The sequence below is a fragment of the Pongo abelii genome, chromosome 16 (assembly GCF_028885655.2).
Source record: "Pongo abelii isolate AG06213 chromosome 16, NHGRI_mPonAbe1-v2.0_pri, whole genome shotgun sequence".
Classification (NCBI taxonomy): domain Eukaryota; kingdom Metazoa; phylum Chordata; class Mammalia; order Primates; family Hominidae; genus Pongo; species Pongo abelii.
Window position 1 is genome coordinate 87,667,037 of NC_072001.2, and position 21,955 is coordinate 87,688,991.

Sequence of the window (21,955 nt, forward strand, 5' to 3'; positions counted from 1 at the left end):
AGGAAACCAAGTCTGTTAGGTGTATGGTTTCCTTCTGTGGCATGAGGTCAGCCAGGAGTGGTGGCCAGGTGACAATCAGCCCTATTCAGAATGGCAGGGCAGGAGCCAATAAAACAGGCTGGTACAGGCACCTCTGTTAAAAGTCTTTGGAAAGAGAGTGAAGTCAGGGGCAGGCTGACAAATTAAGAGAACAGGAAAGGGTGAAGAAACAGTTCTCAACATCAGGTTAAACCAAAGTAAGTGTCATGGAGTAATATGCTAGAAAACCAGGGGGCAGACAAAGGCCATGGCCAAACAAATGAGTTGCAGAAGTAAAATGGAGTTAGAAGTCAAGGAATTACGATCCTAGCCTGTGAGGATAAGTCATCCCTGTGTGTGGCAACTACCTCAGGATGGTGATAGGAGCTGGGGAGGAGGGTGGGAGAGAAGACTGTGAGCTGCTGCCAACACGTTCAGTAAATGTGGGCCTCAAAGGAAGAGGTTCATGAAAGAACATATTCTTTAAGTTGCTGATGACACAATGAATCTAGTATAATAGGCACCAGTTCTTAAGTGCCTACCATGTACCATGCTCATCAGTCCTATGCCTTGAGACTTATTATCCCCATTTTACAGATAAGCAAATGATGGGAACTTGGGCCTGTATGCTTCCTCAGCTGGAGACTCCTGCCTGGTGAGAGGGTTAATGTTATCCTTGCCCAGCAGTTGTTGTGGACTCCATGCCTCAAATGTAGAAACACGGGTGACAATAATGTCACCCTTGTGACACAAATACAGTGTCTTTCTCAATCCACACACTCCTCTAAGTGAGGACCAAGAGAGGATAGCTGCTGCTACCGTGATGTGCCCAGTGGGAGTGGCTAGAAAGAGATATCAAGGGCTCCAACTGATCACAGAATGGAGAAGAAGGGAGGGGGATATTAGTGAGAAAGGGTGCAGGAATAGTCTAAAGTTAGCTTATCTAAAATCTGACCTTCCTTTCAAGTTTTCCCATCTAGTTGGATGTGCTAATTTTTTTCCTGCCAAGTTTTTGCACTTTAAATAATTTTTTAACCAATAAAAACTAAATTCAGTGAGCCCACTGTGATGGTTAATACTGAGTGTCAACTTGATTGGATTGAAGAATACAAAGTATTGATCCTGGGTGTTTCTGTGAGAGTGTTGCCAAAAGAGATTAACATTTGAGTCAGTGGGCTGGGGAAGGCAGATCCACCCTTAATCTGGTGGGCACAATCTAATCAATTGCCATCAAATATAAAGCAGGCAGAAAAACATGAAAAGGAGAGATGGACCTAGCCTCCCAGCCTACATTTCTCCCATGCTGGATGCTCTCTGCCCTTGAACATCAGACTCTAAGTTCTCCAGTTTTGGGACTCAGACTGGCTCTCCTTGCTCCTCAGCTTGTAGACAGCCTATTGTGGGACCTTGTGATTGTGTAAGTTATTACTTAAACTCCCCTTTGTGTGTGTGTGTGTGCATGTGCGTGTGTGTGTGTGTATCCTATTAGTTCTGTCCCTCTAAGAGTCTAATAGACTCACTGAGGGAACCCTTCTGTGGCTGATATCGTAGCCCATGTGTCTCCATAACACACCAGTACAAGGACCCCAAACACAGGTTCTCTTTGCAATAAGTTTCCCTTACCCCATTTTCTTCTAGTGTTGTCAAGGGTTTGTTGATGCTGTTGACAAATTTGTTGACATGCTCAAAGTGCTTTGTCATTTCTGTGGCTAAGACCATGTCGATAATCCCCTGGCGCAGTGTCCGATAGTCATTCCTGTTTTCGATGACAAATTAGAGGCTGCTACAGATTACTGATCCAGACCAGACAGGTACTCCTGAAAACAATCTGTTATCCAGGTATGTGTCCTCTGCAGCTATAAATCTAATGCCACTGAAAGTCACAAGGCATATTTTTAAAATGATGTGGAAGTTAGGGGTTAGTGCCTAGATGGTTAGCAAGGAGAACCCCAAAAGAAGTTAAAACCAAAAGCTATAGGCAAAACTTTATAGTTGCACTGTTTATCTTGTCAATGAAGATAGAAATCTGTGGTTAGAAAGAGTATACCCCACATGGAGGTAACTTGAGACCCAACAATTTTAGTGCCCACAGAATGTGAGGACTGATCTTCTGAAAGCTGAGAAATCGTAGGGAGTACTTGATACCTCTACCTCTAACCCTTGCTTTTATTTTAGTACTTTAAGAAATTCATTTCTTGAAGGGGTAATCCATGTAATTCAAAATTTGAAGGGGTATGAATATGACATAAAGTCTCTATTCAATCCCTTTTCTGCAGTTGAGTAGAAAACTTTCTCTGGAAAGTTAATAGGGTCTCATGTAGTTTTCCATTGATAACTGATGTAACTATAAGCAAATATGAATAGAAACTACTTTAACTCCACCTCTGAAATCCTAGAACATGGCAGAAAGGAGTTTTACAAAATCAAGAATCCTCTTCTTTAAAAATCCAAATTAATAAGTATTCTTCATGACACAATGTTTTTTCGTTCTTCAACTGATATTCACTAAGTTCCTAGTATGTACCAAGCACTGTGGCACTGAGGACACAGTGACATATGACCCTTGTGACCTTACAGAGCTTAAGAATCTAATCAGACATTATGCAAATAATTAACAAATAATTATTAAATAAGAAATGTGATACGTGCTATGAAGAAATCTGGGATTGAATAATTAGAGGGTTTAACTTAACATGAGAGATCAGGGAAGGCTTCCCCGAGGAAGTGACATGTAAACAGAGACAATGCCAAGGAGATGTATGCTGAGCACAGGAGGGCAGAGTGGAGTGCTTCAGGGAGAGAGATAGATGACTGCTTCTTTGAGTCTCTAAGAGCTCAAGATGTCAGCATTATACTTCATCTTGAAACATCCAGACACAAAGCGGCTGAATCTTAAAAACATTGTGCTAAGTGAAAAAAGCTAGTCACAAAAGATCACATATTGTATATGATTCCATTTACATAAAATGTCCAGAAATGGCAAATCTATAGAGACAGAAAGTGGATCACAATAGTTGTCTAGGACTAGGGGAGTTGAGGGGGAATGGAAAGGAACTGCTCATAAATTTGAGGTTCTACCGAAGGGGTAATATTCTAAAATTGAATATACTATGAGTTGCACAACTCTATGAATATACTAAAACCACTATGAATATACTAAAAACCACTGTACATGTTATTATTTTGAGACAGGGTCTTGCTCTAGTATGTACCAAGCACTGTGGCACAGAGGGCACAGTGACATATGACCCTTGTGACCTTACAGAGCTTAAGAATCTAATCAGACATTATGCAAATAATTAAAAAGTAATTATTAAATAAGAAATGTGATACGTGCTATGAAGAAATCTGGGATTGAATAATTAGAGGGTTTAACTTAACATGAGAGATCAGGGAAGGCCCTGTTGCTCAAGCTGGAATGCAGTGGTGTGATCACGGTTCACTGCAGCCTCAGCCTCCTGGGCTCAAGCAATCCTCCCACCTTAGCCTCCCGAGTAGCTGGGACTACAGACACAACCACCGAGCCTGGCTAATTTTTTTTTTCCTTTTGTAGAGACAGGGTCTCCCTACGTTGCCCAGGCTGGTCTCAAACTCCTGGGCTCAAGTGATTCTCCTGTCTCAGCCTCCCAAAGTGCTGGGATTATAGGCATGAGCCACTATGCCCGGCCCACTGTATACTTTGTACACTTTAAATGGGTGAACTGTGTAAGATGTGAATTATATCTCAATATAGCTGTTTAAAAAAGACAGAGAGGAATCAACACACTTCCCAATCATTGTTCTTACCTCTCCATGTTTTTAAATATATTGCATTTATCATCTCCAGTGGTCAGCTGGAAGGCCAAGGCCGCATGGTGGCTCTCCAGCACAGCAGTGTCATTGTACAAAATGGCCAGCTCACTTCCAGCATTACACAGGAAGGAGTTGGTTCTCCCAGGGTGATCCACATCATGAATGGTGGCTGCAATGAGTGCAGCGACCTCATCAATTGGATCTAAAGTTTCCTGAAAACAAGAGAGCTTTTAAAAACTGGGGTATGACACTGAAGGCAAGGAAGCCTTCTGTATAGTTTTCTTTCTCCCCTATTACTTTCAGGTAAGAATATTTCAGATTTCTAAGAAAAGCATACTACGTGAGCAAATCTAGTTTTCCTATCTCCACCCTGAAACAGTTATATTTCTGCATATTTGTTAGTCTCACACAAGTTAAGGACTTACCAAAATACAGGTGTTCTCAACAGATAGGAGTCACCTCCTCAGCCAGTCTTTCTCTAGACCCATCACAAAAAAAGTCCTTAGTCTGAGATATTGACTTAGACCAGCATAAACTAATATTAATAAAGGAGAGAAACAATTTTAAATAAAATTTAAAATAGGCACCACTTAACATTAACTGGGAATTGGTTTAGTTTTCTTCCCCCTTTTAGTGCTATCTTTGTCAGGTTGATGTCAAGAGTTTTGTGAGTTTGACAAAATGGTCTGGAAGTTTTCCATCTTTTTCAAGACTCTGAAAAGGTTTATGTAACATGGAAAAATTCCTTAAAGGGCTAAAGAATTCACCTGTCCATCTGGGTCAGGAGCCAACTTTTGAAGAAATTAAATAATAATTTAAAAATTACTAAAATTACTTCCATGTTATTAGCCTCTTTTTTTTTTCTTACTTCTTACATCAATTTAATTTAAAACATTCCATTAAAACTATTTTAAAGCTTTTGATTTAGTACATATGTGTGCAGTACTTCTATTTTCTGCTTTAATTTGTATATTTTTGTGTCTTTATATCTTAACTAGTTTGGCTAGAACTTCATCTGTTTTCTTGGTTATTTCCAAGAGCCACAATGGATTATCATTTTGCTTTTCCCATGTTTTTTTTCTTCCCTTTTTAAAGTAATTAAGGCATTTAAAACATAAACCTTTAAATATATAATTGGCTTCATTCTATAAGTTTTGACAGATAAGCTTCTCATTTTTGTTGTTTTCTAACTAATGTCATTTTTGGTTTTATTTCTTTGTTGATTCCCAAATTATTCAGAATATTTTCTCATTTGTTGTAGCTGACATTTTAAATTTAACCATTAGTTATTCTATTTTGTTGTGTTGTGGTTAGAAAATATAGCCTATGAAGTTTAGAAGTTCAACACATTATGTCCCAGTATAAGATCATTTTTGGAAATACCCTACAGACTCTTGAGATGTATAGCTAATAAATCAGCCTTGCAAATTTATTTAAATTGATTTAAATTAAAATTCAATAATTTAAATTTTAAGTGCGCAAATAGTATGGTATGTGAATTACATTCAATAAATGCTCTTTTTTTTTTTTTTGAGACAAGAGTCTTGCTCTGTCACCCAGGCTGCAATGCAATGGCATGATCTTGGCTCACTGCAACCTCCACCTCCTGGGTTCAAGTGATTCTCCTGCCTCAGCCTCCCAAGTAGCTGGGATTATAGGCCTGTGCCACCATGCCCAGCTAATTTTTCTATTTTTAGTAGGATGGTGTTTCACCATGTTGGCTAGGCTGGTCTCGAATTCCTGATCCATCTGCCTTGGTCTCCCAAAGTACTGGGATTACAGGTGTGAGCCACCATGACATTTCAATAAATGCTCTTAAAAATTGTTTTCAGTTAGCTCTCTAAATATATATTTGTATGTTGTCTATAGAGTAGTTTAAAAGCAATACAGCAAAAATTGGGTTCTTTATATGCTGAGCCATATTGACACAGATGTCCCTCTGTTGTTACTTGTTTTCATAATTTAGAAAACAGTCCCCTTCTCTGGACACCAATTTTACCTACAGTCTGATTTGATTTTTTCTGGAAAAAAAAAACAACAGAAATAAGAACTAGAGGGAGCACGGAAAGTTCTGAGAAGGTTTACCCTTCAAGGTGAGGAATGAACACTTGTTCACTCCCTCTGTGTGCCAGATGTCATCTTCTACTTTGCTCTCTGCCAAATGCTAGCCCCGTGATACAGAGGAGGAAATGCGGCCAGGAGCCACTTGCCCTGGCCCTGCATGATTGCAGTCATCATAGGCCCCAGTCAAGGGAGCAACAGGTCAAGGGCAGAAGCTTCAGAAACTAAAGTGGTTTGGCATGGCCCAAAAGTGGCCTGTGACTGGGGCACAGGAGAGGAAATGATGAGGAGCTCATTGTTGAGGTGAGTGTGGAGAGCTGTAGAGTTTAAAATTTAAATCCTGAGGGAGGTGGGAAGCTGCTCCTGGGAATGACAATATCAGGTATGCTGTTTCAGAAAGATCGCATTGGCAGTAGGGTAAGGGCATTCCACGGGAAGCAGGGCAGGCAAGAATTCTAGTTTGGAACTGCCCAGATGCGAAAGGATTGTGGAGGGCCTCACTGGGACAGCAGCAGGAGATGAATCTGAGAACATTTAGGTGTGACAGGAGGCAATGTCAGATGATCAACCAGATGTGGGGGGTTGAGGAGTGGAAAGAACCAAGGATGACTCTCGGTTTCTAATCTGGGTATCCGGTTGGATAATGGAACCCTGGATTAGGTAGATAACCCTGGGTGGGAGCAGTGCTGGGAACAGAGATGATGAACTTGGCCTTAGAGCCCTGCAGACTTTCATGTACAGATGGAGGCCCTAAAGTGGGGATATCCAACAGTTACTTGGCTCTACTAGTGTACAGGCTTGGAGTGAGACCCCCAGAAGAATAGCCCTATCCTGTCCTCGTTAGGTTTCTCCTCCGGGACCAAATCCTGCCTCTTGTACCCTCATGGAATGGCTGGGATTATGTCATGAATTAACACATCAATTTCCCAAAGCTAGTGTGGCCTCCTGCCTGATTCCTCGTATAGCCTTGCCCTTCCTGTGCCAGGCTGCACACGTGAGCAGTCATGCTATGTATCTTAGTGGAGGCAGGAGCACTAGACTCTCCCCACTGCTCCTGCCCATTAAATGTGGCATGTAAACAACAGCTCACCTTTATCCTCTCCTTGGAGAGAAAATAGGCAGTGGCATGAAGCACATCAGCAGAATGTGTAGAATTGTGGTAGGGATTGGAGGAATGATAATTGGCTTCGATAATTTGTAACCATGATCTTAGCGTTGATTCGGAGCAGTGTAAGAATTCACAGATTCCAAAGCGAGCAAACATTTTGAGACCAAGATAAATCAAAGGCCTATAGAGAGAAAAAACCCCACAATATTAGAACAAAGCAAACAAACAGGCCAAGTGTTTGAGGCCTGAATAGGTTCCAAGCCAAATTTCAGAGAGTGCAGGGCAGCAAAGTGGAGATTGCTTGGGCTGTGCTGGCCTCTCTCTGGTGGGGCCAACCAACTCTGGTTCCACTTCTTGCCCTCAGGGGACCATGATGCACGGGTGAGAGCTGGCTGTCCACAGCAGCTCTGACCTCAGCCTTGTTGGGGCTCCCGATTTGTTGGGGGGAGTTTGCTCATTCTGTCCTTCCAGGTTCAGCTTCCTACTAGCACTAGTGGGTTCCTCAAAATAACCCTTTCTCCAGGCTAAGCTTGTACCACCTTGCACTCTACCCTCTCCTTTGGACTTGCTGGACCAATGCCATTGGCCAGACATCCTGCCTATAAGAAAACATTTTCTGAAAATGTCATATAAGCCAGACACTGCGTATGCAATGGAATTTTCTCAACACCCACCTTTCTGGAAGTGGGTGTTAAAGTATGAGGGGATTTCCCCTGAGGTGACCAGCTGGCCACCAAGTTAGGTTCTTACTTGAGAAATCACCTTGACCCAGCATCTGGCCCTTGCCTGTGAAGGCCAAGAAACTGGCTGTGTTGAGGCAGTATCCAGAAGTGATCACAGGCCTTAAACTGACCTGCCTTAGCCCAATTCACATGGATGTAATGTCACTAGCATGTAAACCAGATGCTCAAAGACTCATGTGCCAAGGGAGTATTCTTTTCAACTCTCCTTGGCTGTGCTAGGAGATGGGGAAGTAGAACGTACCAGAAGGTAAACTCAAGGGGAGCCTGAAAAAGTCAGGAGGTTATCTTGGGGACAGGTCACCCAGACTGAGATGAGACCTGAGGAGCCATCCCATGGCCCAACCAAGCACACCTCTGCCTAGACACCCTAGGGGGCAGTCCTGGCTGGAATCAGCTCTGTGGACCTCCCTTTCTTGTGTGCCCAGCCAACTACCACCTTTGGTTAACAGCTCTTCTCCCGCAAGGGAAAAAACTCAAGACAAAACCCCATTCCTGCTCCCACTCTCTGTAATCACACCCAGATGAGGATGATTGGGGCTTTGGGTGTCCCTATGCCTATCGCCAACACAACAACCAAAAGCTGGGAGCAGCTCTTATCACATGTGTATGTGTTTCTAATAAATTTTGGTTCTAGGCTCTGAGCAGATCTCTTACAGCAATCTTAACATATTACCACCTACAGGAGAAATACCTTTATTTCACGGAAAAAAGTCCTGTGCTACCTGGAGAAGTCACTGGCTCAGCTGCATGCTTTCCATGAATGTGCCATAACTGTGGCCAACAGACTCTCCCCCAGGCCCTGGTGACTCAAAGCCACCTGGTGCCCTGCTACTCCTTCCTCAGGGCCCCTCCCTGACCAGGTACCAGGCTCGTGCACAATCCATACTCCTCAGGTAGCCTCCTCACACAGGCCCTGGGAATCTAGTTCTCCCTCTGCTGAGCTCTGCATGAACTCACCTATTGTGGGTGGCAGCCTCCAGTTCAAAAATATCAAAGTCCCAGTATTCCTCATTTTCCATGGCCCGAGCTATCCGTGGTGGGACATCATCAAGGGAGATGGGAGTGATTATATTGCTTGAAACCATTTGAGTGTCTGTAAAGTGATGTAATTTGGAGAACAAATAGGCTTTAAAGGATTAACTTTTTTTTTTTGAGATGGAATTTCACTCTGTTGCCCAGGCTGGAGTGTTGTGGCACAGTCTCAGCTCACTGCAACCTCCGCCTCCTGGGTTCAAGTGATTCTCCTGCCTCAGCCTCCTGAGTAGTGGGATTACAGGCACCTGCCACCATGCCTGGCTAATTTTTTGTATTTTCAGTAGAGACAGGATTTTGCCATGTTGGCTAGGCTGGTCTCAAACTCCTGACCTTGTGATCTGCCCATCTCGGTGGTGTGAGCCACCGCTCCCGGCCAGGATTAACTGTTTCTTAGGGAGGACAGTACTGCCTCAGGGACAGCTGCTTTGTTTCTGAGGTTTTATGATATACCAAGAAACTTCTTAATGAGGTGAAAAATTATTTTCATCACTTAAGCTAGACTGCAGTATTATAGACAGTGATCTAAGAAATTAAAAAGGAAAAACTTACTTTTTGTTGAAAGAACATATTCATTCCCTGATAGTCTTCGCAAACCATCCTGATAAAAATCAAGGAAACAAGAAAAAGAAAAGTCACAACTATTCTTTCCTTCCTGGAAACTCCAGGTGGTCCTCCCACAGGACAACTCAGGGCAGCCCTCTCCACCAATCCACTCAAGGCTGCCCTGGGCCCAGCAGATCCACCCCTGTGATCGACCACTGACCTCAGTCACTTACTGGAGAGCACAACAGGCTAATGCTGGGAAGGATGGTCCTGGCCCTGTTGGAAGCTAAACTCAGGAGCAAGGTGAACACCCGGGAGGTGAGCTTGCATCTTTTGAGTGGTGGGTGGTCCTTAAGCCCAGTATTCTTGCTTGCACTCCAGGACCATTTGGTTTCTTAGGGACAACTCTGCTCTGCCCTCAGTCCTTCTCCATTTTCCTGCAACCCTCCTCACTCTGAGGACACGAGGCTTTCCTGGAAACATTAGCTCCTCTCTCACCTTGTAAATGAGCTCATTCCCCACAGCTGACTCTCCTGGGCTCCTCACCACTGCTTCCAGACCACCTAGCCCAAACCCGTACTCTCAGCAGCCCCTTTTCTCCAGTCCTGTGGCTATTCTCATCTGCTCGCCTCCAGGACACTATCCTACCCCATCCCTGATCATTTTCACCTCTTACCTATAGTCTGGAGGAGACCCTGTCTCAAATAGGCAAGACCACAGTGCGATATTATCAGCATTGGAAACACTCTACCTTCTAGATTTCTGCCTGGAACCTTATTTTTATAAAATCCAGTGACTTCAGAAAGCAGGAATTGGGAGGGAGGTGGATTTTGCTTCTGACCAAGACAAAAGCTGACAGAGCAATGGAATAATCTGTGCTGCACAAAGTTGTCCCTCTCTTGTGAGAGCTCTACACCAGACATGCTGAAGGAGGCATCCAGGACCCCTCAAGAGTCTATGGCACAAAGCCCCCTTCTAGTGAAAGATTCCCAAACCCCTCTTTCCTACAGTCATCTAAATGTGTGTGGGATGCTTTGAAGGCCAAACTGTTGCACCCCCTGGCACCATTTTAAATACATATGGCGGGAGAAAGACAGTCTTTCTGTTCTACACTGTCCCAGTTTTGAAGATCTTTAATACAACTAAACAAGCTTTATTTAGATAAACTACTGTAGAAGCCCTAAGCAACACTGGAGAACTGGTGCTCAGCAGACTGTCAGGATTACATTCCTCCCTGCTCTGCTCCAAGCTAAGCTCTCCCTAGGAGGCAGGCAGCAGGTGGGTGCTTGGCCAGAGAATAGTAGAACCCAGGCAATGGAGGAGAGTTTAGGTCTTGACTGAACCCTACAGAACCCTGCCTGCCTCTTCAATATCTGTTTAAGTGAATAATCTCTGAGAAAACAACCAAGAACAGACAGGCTCTAGCCAGGAGTCTAGTCAAATATACTTACAGACATTAAGCCCCCAACAAGGTCACTGGCATGGGGATCATCATCTTTAGCACCAAACTGTGGTGAATATAACTCAGTGGTTCTCAGAATTTCCAGCACACGGTCTAGGGCTTCTGTCACAGGCATGGGACTACTTTCCTGGGCAGCATTGATAATATTGATTACCTACATTATGGAAAGAAAATACTTGAGTTTCATAACTTAAAAACAATGGGAGAGCCAGGCATGGCGGTGCGTGTCTATAATCCCAGCTACTCAGGAGGCTGAGGTGGGAGAATTACTTGAGCCCAGGAGTTTGAGACTAGCCTGGGCAACAGAAATGAGAGAGCACATCTCTAAAAAACAACAGCAAAAACAAAACAAAACCCAACAGGACTCAGTCTGGCCATGGTACTTAATACTAACTTAAGACTAGTTAAAATGCCCATGTCACACATCCTCTCTCTTCAGAGGAGGCTACTAGCACCACACAACTATGACAGCATTCTCATTACTGCGGGTCCCTGTTTCTTCTCATTGGAAATGATCCTTGGGGAGAACAAGGAGTATGTGTGCTCAATGGAGACAGACCACAAACTGCTTCACCTTGGTGATGGGCGCCTCAATTGTCATGGAATGTATCCGGGCCATGGAAGAGTGTCGTCTCTGGCTGGAAACTGTGGAGAAAGGGATGCACAAATCAGGGCGTGCACAACCCTGGGCACCTGTCTTGAGAGCAGAGGGCTCAGTGTGCTTGGCTGCATGATGAAGGCGCAGGATAGAACTGAGTTTGCTGAGCTTCCTTCCCATCCTAACAAGCCTGGGGTTCTGGCATAACCAATTCTGTTTCCTTCAGTTCTAGGCACTAGAATGCACATATGCCTCCATGGACTGAACTTCTGATGTCACAGGCCAGAGAGAAAACAGAGGAAACAATCTAGCAAGCCAAAGTCAAACAGCCTCTTTTTGTGTCTATGACAATAAGCCTTTATGATTACTTAGCTTGCCATTCTCTAGGAGTAAAAACGTTCTGGAAGACAATGCCACACAATGCTCTTTGTTTCATATATGGCAGGAGCAATACATTCAACTCACCAATAACTGAAATACACAAATTTCTGGTTAAATTTTTCAAGGTACCCTCTGGTGCTTCCCACTGTTATGTTTAATCTAGACTGATTAGGTAAATATCTTCAATGAGGCAGGCAGCAATTCTTAGGCTCTAAAGTTTGTTAATTTCTGTTGTTCCTGTCAAGATATGGTTCCTTTGGGGTGAGGAGAAGCCCGGGCAATACAGGCAGAAAAAACATTAACATCCAGTCCTGGGTATCTCCACGAACAATCCTATCAGGCTAAATGCTGCTTCCCAAAGACGTTACAGAACCAGGGGCTGTCCCAGAGACTGATGTGCCAACCTCATTTTACCAATGAAGAAACTGAGGCCCAAGGAAAGACACCGTCCAAAGTTAACCAATTCCGGGGGTCTCAAATGTTTTAAATTTGGGGGCCCAACTAAACTTCTTAAAATTTTGGTGATTATAGGATTGCCAACTTTCCATTTTGCCCAACAAGGTCATTAAACCAAAAATAAAAACTGCTATTTTATCACTGTCATAAAAGGACTTGTTTTCATTTAAAAATAATTGACATATGCTTGTAACAAACAACAGAGATCTACTGTACGACACGGTAACTACAATTAATAACAAGGTATTCTTGAAAATTGCTAAAGGTAGATTTTAAGTGTTCTCACCACAAAAAAATGAAAGTGTATGAGGTAATACACGTTAATCAGCCTGATTTAGTCATTTCACAATGTACAGATAGGTCAAAACATCATATACATGATAAATACACATAATTCTTGTCAATTAAAAATAAAGGAATTAGAAAAAAATCAGAGCAATAAGGTAAGAAAAAAAGTATAAAGATTGTCATGACTGTGTATACAGAAAGCCCAGAAGAATCTATAAATGCACTCCTCTTCTTTTACACTAAGTTTACCCAAGCTCCTAGATATACAAAGTCAATATACAAAAATCAGTTGTATTTCTATAACTATATACAATAAGCAATTGGAAATTTAAACAAGTAACACCATTACAATAGCATAAAAAACCATCAATACTTAAGAATAAATCTAATTAAAGATTTGTATGATTTCTACAACGAAAATGTAAAACATTGCTGAGAGAAAACAAAGACAGCCTAAATAAATGGAGACATAGCATGTTCATGATTTGAAAGACTCACCATTATTGAGATTTCAATTTTCCCTGAAGTGATCTACAGATTTAAGGCACTCTGAAAACAAATCCCAGGAGGGTGTGTGTATAAACTAAGAAGCTCATTCTAAGTGTCACATGGAAATGCAAAGGACCTAGAACAGCCAAGACAGTGAAGAGGAACAGCTACCTACTACCAGGTATCAGATATCAACACTTACTATTACGTAACTGATTGTGATATTGGTGCAAGCGTAAACAAACAGAGCAGTGGGACAGAATAGAGTCCAGGAACAGATCACATATTCGTAGTAACCTGATTTATAATAATGGTGCTACTGCAAAAGATGTTTTTTCAATATGGTGGTAGACCAGCTGGATTTCCCCAGGGTCAGGGGCAGTCATCCTTGATCTCTACCCTCACCAGATATAAAAATGTAAAATGGATCAAAGACCTAAAACGAAAGATACAACAATAAAACTCCTAGAAGAAAACAAGGGAGAATATTTTCATGATCTTGGGATAAAGAATGATTTCTTAAATAGGACACAAAAAGCACTAGTAATAATAGAAAACCTGATAAAATAAATTTCCTTAAGAACCTCTGCTCTTTGATTAAGAATCAAAAGATACGATTTAGAGGGGAGAAGGCAACAGACTAAAAAATATATATTTGTGATACACAGATAACCTATATCTAGATGATATACAGAATCCCTACAAACCAACAAGAAAAAGATATACAACCCAATTATAAAAATGGGCAAAAGACTTGAATGGCACTTCAGAAGAGGATTATCCAAATGGCCAATAAAAAGGTGCTCAACTTCAGTCATAAAATTAAAATTAAAACCACTGGAATGGCTAACATTTTAAATTCTGGTATTACCAAGTGTGGGAAAACATGAAACAACTAGAACTCTCACAGATGAGTGAGGAGAGTAACATGGTGCCATATGTTGGAGCTATTATTGGAGAATAAAACTGGAGAGCACCATTTGCAGTTGCTCTAAGGCCTAGCAATCCCACCTCTAGGGAGAAGACGAGCATATACATCCACAAAAAATGACCTGTATAAAAATGTTCATGGCATTCTTATTCTTAGCAGCCTCAAAATGGAAACAATAAGAAGACGTGTACACAAATTGTGGTATATTCCTATAATGGAGTACTACTGAGCAATAAGAAGGAAGGAACTATGACATACCTAACAACATGGAAGAACCTCAAAAACATGAAAGTCCAAGAAGCTAGACACAAACAAGCCATACTGTACGATTCCAATTCTATGAGGCACAAGGAGAGGCCGAATTAATTTACAGTGCCAGCAATCAATGGTTGCTTCTGCATGGTTAATGATGTGTTTGTGTGTGTGGATTTTCTATATCTATTTTGGGTGGTGATTACATGAGCATACAGAATTGTCAAAACTCACTGAAATGAAACTTAAGTGAATTTCATTGTATGTAAATTATAACTCAAAAATCATAAAAAGTTATAAGAAAAAAATGTTTATTAAAACACAGAAATATACCAAGGAATCCAAAGGATCAACAAACATTAGCATGTGGTGAGTGAAGACTGTTCTGGGCAGGGACCTCAGCCCTGCTCTGTGCTGCTCCAGGACTGCAGAGGATCTGGGACTGTAATCACGACAGCTACAATGAAGATGACGATGGCAGCTAACACTAACTGAGTCCCTACCCTTACTTACCAGGCACCATACACACTCATTTAATCCTCACACAATCCTCTGTAGGCAGCAAATTATCCCCACTTTACAGATAAGGCAATGGAAACACAGAAGTCCACCCTCAAGGCTACACAGAGAGTAGATGAAGCTGGGACTTGGATTGAGGTCATCCTGACACCAAAGCTTACAGTCTTCCTATAACCCCATACCGCTTCCTCACTGGCACCACCCCAATCCTGCCCTCAAAGCCGGGGTGTAATCTGTATGGTCCTTCCAGTGCAAGGAGTACACGGCATGTCATCTGGGCCTTACAACAAATCTGTGAGGGATGAAAGGGTGGCATTTGATCCCTACTGTATAATCTTAGCTGATATCACCTTGGAAAAGTTTGTCTTTTGAACCAGTATAACCAGCTCTGTATCCTTCTGTATTCATTTTTGGGCCAAAGAATGTATACAGCTAGCAGCAATACCTGTCTCCACACTCTGTATAAACAATGTTGATTACATTTTGAAAACTAAGTCATTCAGACGCACCTACATATTCTTTTTAAAAAGTATATTTCAATTAGAACTTAAATATTTACGGAATAAGGGTCTTTCACAATTCCAAAATCGAGCTCACCTCTCTCTAAAAGTTTCCATGGCAAACTGCAAACCACGATGGGATAGATCTTTAAGAATTACCAAATGCAAACAATTATAGCAGATGAATTGACATCTTCTGCTGTTACAGTTTAGAAAAGCAACTACAGAATATATGGGAAATGTATCTTTTTCCTTTTCTTTATTTTCTGATTCCATTAAAAGGCTCAGAATGGAGCCCATTGGCAGGAGTCCACAGAGAGGGAGAAATGGAACACTAGTTTCCAGAGGGTTCCCTCCTCTCCCAAGAATTGGAGGTAGACAGGATGAGCCTGGGCAAGGCAGGGCAGGGCTCCATGTGTTCAACAGTGATTTGATCACATTTTTTTCTCGTCTTTGTCACTCACCTTCAGTTGCACGGGAGGCAACAGCTTTGACGTCTAGTGAGCCTTTTCTCCTGTCTTTATGTTTGCCTGTCTGATTATCTGTAGAAACAAATGATAAATCACCTCTTCAAAGAGATTTAAACAATGTATTAAGAAAGGTTACCAATCTAAAAATTTTTAAAAACTCTCAACTTTAAATGTTTTAAATGCTACAAAAGTAAACACAGTACAGAGATGAAGGCTATGAAAAACCACTTTTATGGGGGTAGAGTTTTTCAAAATGTCCCACCAGGTGCGCAGATAAACAAGGGCTTTATACTTCCAGATTATGTAATTACAGAGTCCCAAGACATAAAGTGACAACTGATAGAAATAACCTCAGGAGAATTTCTCCTATTACATTTCTATATAATTGAATAAAATGATGGGAAAATTTTGATCCCCACTCATCTTGCCCCAAGGAAAAAAACTCTTTTATTTTCTCTACAAAATAAGGACTACAATATCCCAGGGAAAACATTCTTCTCTTTCCTAGGGTAGTATGGTGAACACTGTTTGAGGTATATTTCAAATGACAGTTCATCTGCCTCCCTTTCACCCCCTCTTCTCTACGAAGGACACACTACTCTCCTAGGCTTCAAACGGGACTGTCTTTGACTCTTCTCTAATCCTGACCCCCACACCAATCACTGACAAAGCAACTCTGACTTACCTTCCTGACCCCTTCTCTGTGCACCTGCTGGGTACCATGCATCCCCATTTCACAGACAAGGAAACTGGGAGCTGCTTTGCAGATGAGTGCACAGCAGGGTGGGCACTGACCTCAGCTCTTCCCACAGCCATGGAGTAGCTTCTCTGCCTTGTCTTGGCTTCCTCACTTGGAACTTCTCTCCCTGCTCAAGGACAGGATCCGACTGCAGGCCCTTAGCACTTCCTCTGCACCATCGAGAAGCCTCTTCACCTGCTCTTTGCTTCTTTGCCCAATTAAACTAAATCCTCTTCTCTGTGGGCACTAAAGAGTGAATGTGTCAAGGTCACCAACGACCTCCTTTTTGCTAAATCTGAAGGCTACAACTCAATCCTTACCTGACCTGACTTGATTGTGGTACTAGACACAACTATCCCTTTCTGGACACTCCTGTTTGCAGAGTCCACACTCTCCCGGTTTTCCTTCCACTTCTTACTACTCCTTTTTAGTTTCTTTCATGATTTCCTCTTCCTCAGTACCCCTGGTGTTTCCAAAGGTGGTTTTTCAAAAGGTTCTATCCTTAGCCCTTCTCAGTCAACAAAACCTCCTTGGGAGATCTCATTCCTTCCTATAGTTTTAATTAATTCCTATGTTGCCATCTTACCCCAGGCCTCTCTCCTGAGCTCCAGACTTACATCTTAACTTACCATTTACCACCTCATTTAGACACTCCTCAGGCACTGCAAAGGAATTCCTTAACCACCATGAAGTCCTTATCTTTTTCCAAATCTGCTCTTTAACCCAGATCACTGAACAGCACGTACCATAAGGTAGACAGAAGTCATCCATCACTTCTCCCCCTCCCCTCTCCTCTCCTCTCCCTCCACTGGGTCAGCCAAATCTAAGGATTCTACCTCCTAAACACCTCCAGTCTATCCCCTGCTCTATCCCTGTCCAAGCTCAGACATTTGTCATCCTCCCTGGATTAATGGCCTCCCAGATTGGTTCCAAAACACCAACCTTACCCCTTTCAACTTATTCTCTACAGGCAGCCAAGCAATCGTTGTAAAACAAAAATCCAACCAGATCTCTCAATCAAAACACTTCAATGGCTCGTCCTTGTCTTTAGGATAAGATTCAAACTCCTCAGTGTGGCACCCAGAGTCCTATGAGGTCTGTACCTCCTATCTCTATCCACCTTGAACTATTTATGATTTGTTAATTTGCCTCCCAAACCTCTATGATTTGGTACAAACCACTTACTTGGAAATGTGCCTCTCCCCTGCCACCTTCTTCGCCTGGTTACCTCTGATCTTCTTTGAAGATGCAGTTCAGGTATCATAACTTTTGGGAAACCTTCCCTTAAAGTCTCTCCACACCACCCCAACAGTGCTGGGTAACAGCCTGCTTTATTGTCTTGCCTTCTTGCCTTCCTTGCTAACGTGAATGACTTGAGGGCAGGGACAGTTTTTCCTGTCTTTCCTAGCTGACCAGCACTGTGCCTACCATCTGCTAGAAGCATATGTGTATAGAAGCTCAATAAATACACATTTGCTTCACCAAAAACCTGCACCTTCCTGTGCACAAATCAAAGTTCTGTTAAATCAGCCACTCTGATTCTGTGGCTCCCCTGCTCAAAATCCTTCAGCATCTCAGAGATAAAGAACTTCCTGGCATTCAAGGACAGGGTAAGGTTGGCCTGCAGCAGCCTGCCTTTCATCTCTCACTGTGTTTCCCATGAATGTGCTGCATCAGCACAACTGCTCCGCCTTCCATCTCTGGAACAGCCTTGACACCGGCTCCTTCCGTCTGAGACAACACTGCACCCTCTCCAAGTGTTCATTCCTTCAAATTTCCCCTCTTCTCAACCACATGGAACCGGAAGTGTGTCTCCTTCCTCTGAGCTTCATGATCAGTAATGTCCACATAGCCACCTGATGAGCCTGGGCTGGGAACTTACGATTATTTGTTCCTTCATTCTTCCCTCTTTTATTCCACTCAACAAACCTTCACCCACCATGTGTGATGCCCTAAGCTAGGCATTAGGGAGGCGAAAATGAATGAGGTATGGTCCATGAACTCGAAAGGAGATGGTCAGTGGGGAAAAGGGTGGGTAAATTAGGAGTTACAGTAATAATTTTGAAGTTCAGGAGGAGCCTGGAGGAGGAAGTGGCAGATTCTCAAGGGAGTGGGGGCAGAAAGGAGATGGATGGAGTCTTGTAGCTGCAGCCAAGATGAGGAGGAGGACGACAGCATTTCTAGGAGGAGGAAACTGCTTGTGCAGATGGAGCAGTGTGGCTGGAGACGAGCAAGCAGCAGAGTGTGTATGAAGGACGCACTGTGAAAAGTGGAGGGAGACTAAGCAGGCTTTAATTTCTACTTGACTGTTTCAAAGTTACTTTATGTAAATACAAGATCCTCTTGTTCCCAAAAGCCCTGCTAAGCTCACTGCTCCCCTAGTCCCTGTAGCACTTTATAGATGATTCTAGCAATTTTCGCCCAGAGGATAGAGATGGACCATGTCTCCACCCTGTCACCCCAGTGCCCAGCTCTCAGAAGCTCTCCTCAGGGAACACCAAGAGGTTGAAGATGAAGTGTGAGGCTTACATCCCAACGAGACTACCAGCTCCTGAAGGTGTGCTGCGCCCAGGGCCCCATGCTTACTGGGTGCTCAGAAAACACATACTCATCCTGAGGTATCAGGCCTGCCAGTGGAGAGAACACTAACTAGGCCTCCACAGCCGGGCTTGGGCTCAGGATCACCTGCAACTTCATGTCTCTGCTCTTGGCTTCCTGTTCTGTAAAACAGGGTCCATAAACTCTGCCCATCCTTTCAATACAGAAAAATTAATAGCATTTCCTTGACCTGCTGGGTAAATCCAGGAAACCCTGGAAAAACAGTGGGGGTGATGAGAGAGGGTAACCAATCAGTACCCCTCAAAAACAGCAGCTTCCTCCAACTTGCATTAGCCCTGCAGCCTGGAAGTATGAGCTCCAGTTTGGATATGAGGAAGTCCAGGCCCCAGTATTTTATGTGACTTGCCCAAAAGTCATTCTGCTGGGACCACAGCAGACTGTTGGAACATCTCCTCAGGCACTATCAACAAGCATTTGCAGAGCACTTACTCTGCAACGGGGCCACCTCCAAACTGCCAAGCCCACAGGACTCTCTGCACATGGGCCTCTGGTAACTACCTCTTCCTCCCAAGAAAGCTCACTTTCTCCAGGTGCAGACCAAATCTCCCAAGTCTTTTCAATGATCTATGAGGCCTCTAACAATGGCCCCAACCCTGGTAGCCCATGAGAACACCTGCAAAGTATGAGGCCTGGGCTCCATTCCATACCACCTGAACAAGAACCAGAGCCTGTCACATTACCGGCAAGGCCTGTCCTGACTACCTCCTAATCCCCTGCATGCCCAATCCCCTGGCTTTATTCTTCTCCACAGAACTTAGCACCATCTGATATACTGTATGTTTATTTGCTTACTGTCTACCTCACCCCCAGCTAGAAACACATCTTGCAAGCAGAGACATAGATGTTGCCTGGTGCACAGCAGTTGTGCCCTGAGTTTGGATGAATGATGAATGAATGAATTCATCCTGCTCCTCAATGCTCCCCTGGCCGTTATTCACATGTCTATTATTGCTGGACTACTTTCTTGGTGCTCAGTCTTCCTGCCTCACTTTCTCTCTTCAGGAGAGGTGGCCCAGGGCCAAAAGTTTTGGCTTATCACTTCAGATATGGTAAGTTCAAATCTAAACTTACTATCCACTCCCTGTACAAACCTGCTCTTATGATCTTATTTGCACTTGTTATTTTAATTAATGTTATCCAGTGGCCAAGCTAGGTATCTTGGTGTCATTCTCAAGTCTTCTCTTTATCCCACACAGTACTCTGGTTCCCAAATCCTACTGATTATACTTAAGTAACTCCTGAATCCAGTCTCTGATTGGGCTCCTGAGGCTGGATTCAGGAGTTACTTTGTCTTCAATCTCTTTTCTCCATGACTATCTTTCTAAGACCTGACCCATTCCCATTTACCTATTTATAAAGATTCCCTTGGTCTTCCTCTGCCTACAGGATGAATCCAAACTGGCCTGACCCAGCCTCGCTTCTCGATGCCTTTATGGGTGCTGCTCCTCTCACCTTGTCCTCTGCATGACTCCTACTTCTCTCCAGACATCAGGTCAACCATCATCATCATCGCTGCTGGGAAGCATCCCCCAGCTTTTCTCCAGTGTGGTACTACAAACCACAGCATATTCAAATTATTTTCTCCTGCCACCAGACAGTCAAACTCATGTTCATTTCTGTATGCTTACAGTCACGCTCAGGGCCTGACCTAGAACAAGTCAACAGACTGGACAGTTGTCACTGCAATTTGGTATCCTCTGTGAGACAGTGTCACATGAAACCAACACATGGGCCAGGGAAAAGGGAGCATGTATTGGGATTTTATTACTCTTTTGGATGTCCAGACCCTGAACCTTCCTTCCCATGTCTGGGGAGTACTAAGTCTTCTCACTATGGAAGGGAGCCAGAGACTCCATTGCTCCATACCCAGTTAGTGATAGAATAGGTGACACAGGCCCAGCCAAATGAGTGCTTCCTTCCGAGAGTCTGCTTTTGAGTGAGTGAGGCAAGGAAGCGAGGTATGAAGAAGCTATGCTACCCATGGTGAGAACAGCAACACCCTATAACCAGACCTCAACAGGGCCAGTGGTGCTCAAAGCTCAGTAGTGACAGCAGGGGCCCCCTAAGCACAGTGCTCCTATGGCATGCCTATGGCAGTGGGGACAGTTGCTCCGCTTCCCCAGGTTCCTGCCTCCTTTTCCAAAACTAGTTCTAGAGCTTTCTTGTCCAATCTATAAGCAACCCTATTTCCTTCCAGAAAAAACTCCTTTTCTGCCGAAGAATTGATTTCTGTTGTGTGTAACCAAGGACTTTGGCTGGCCCATGGCCTATAATAGCTCCACCCTGCCTTCTCAAGTGAAGATGGCCAGTTGAGACCTTTGGACATAAAGCTGGTTATGCTGCTAAGAGGGGAGGTAGGATGGGCAAGTGGCTCGTCTGGGTGGGATGGGTAAAACTCCTAAGTCAGTGTTGACCAAGTAAAACGACCAAATGGCCTGGTACAAATGCAGTTTGGGAGATGCTCCCCCTGCCGAACATTTCTTCTGACTGCATCACCGACTCTGCCTCTCAGTCCCAGCTCTGCCATAACCCGGCTGCCCAACTCTATGCTGTCTTTCAACTTTTTTCTTTTTTTAAGACAGTCTTGCTGTCGCCCAGGCTGGAGTGCAGTGGCGCGATCTCGGCTCACTGCAGCCTCTGCCTCCTAGGTTCAAGCAATTCTCGTGCCTCAGCCTCCCCTGTAGCTGGGACTACTGGCCCATGTCACCACACCCGGCTAATTTTTTGTATGTTTGGTTTTCACCATGTTGCCTAGGCTGGTCTCAAACTCCTGGGCTCAAGGGATCCACCCGCCTTGGCCTCCCAAAGTGCTAGGATTACAGGTGTGAGCCACCACACCTGGCTCATTGAACTTTTCTGAGCCTCAGTTTCTTCCTCTGTAATAAAGGAATATAAATAATAGTCATACCTACTTTACAGTGGTATTCTTTTTTTTTTTTGAGATGGAGTTT

The 21,955-nt window shown here is 43.4% G+C and overlaps 1 protein-coding gene across 4 annotated transcripts in view; it reads right to left on the reverse strand.

Moving 5' to 3' along the window:
• Positions 1-21,955, reverse strand: part of PDE8A (phosphodiesterase 8A) — a 154,252-nt gene that overhangs the window by 14,219 nt on the left and 118,078 nt on the right. For all 4 annotated transcript variants that reach the window (XM_024232292.3, XM_024232289.3, XM_024232290.3 and 1 more), the window contains 8 exons: positions 15,641-15,718; positions 11,337-11,407; positions 10,752-10,916; positions 9,307-9,355; positions 8,680-8,815; positions 6,962-7,160; positions 3,805-4,022; positions 1,642-1,774 (listed from right to left, as the gene is read on the reverse strand). In XM_024232292.3, the coding sequence (XP_024088060.1) occupies positions 1,642-1,774; positions 3,805-4,022; positions 6,962-7,160; positions 8,680-8,815; positions 9,307-9,355; positions 10,752-10,916; positions 11,337-11,407; positions 15,641-15,718 (1,049 nt within the window). The remainder of the gene's footprint in view (positions 1-1,641; positions 1,775-3,804; positions 4,023-6,961; positions 7,161-8,679; positions 8,816-9,306; positions 9,356-10,751; positions 10,917-11,336; positions 11,408-15,640; positions 15,719-21,955) is intronic.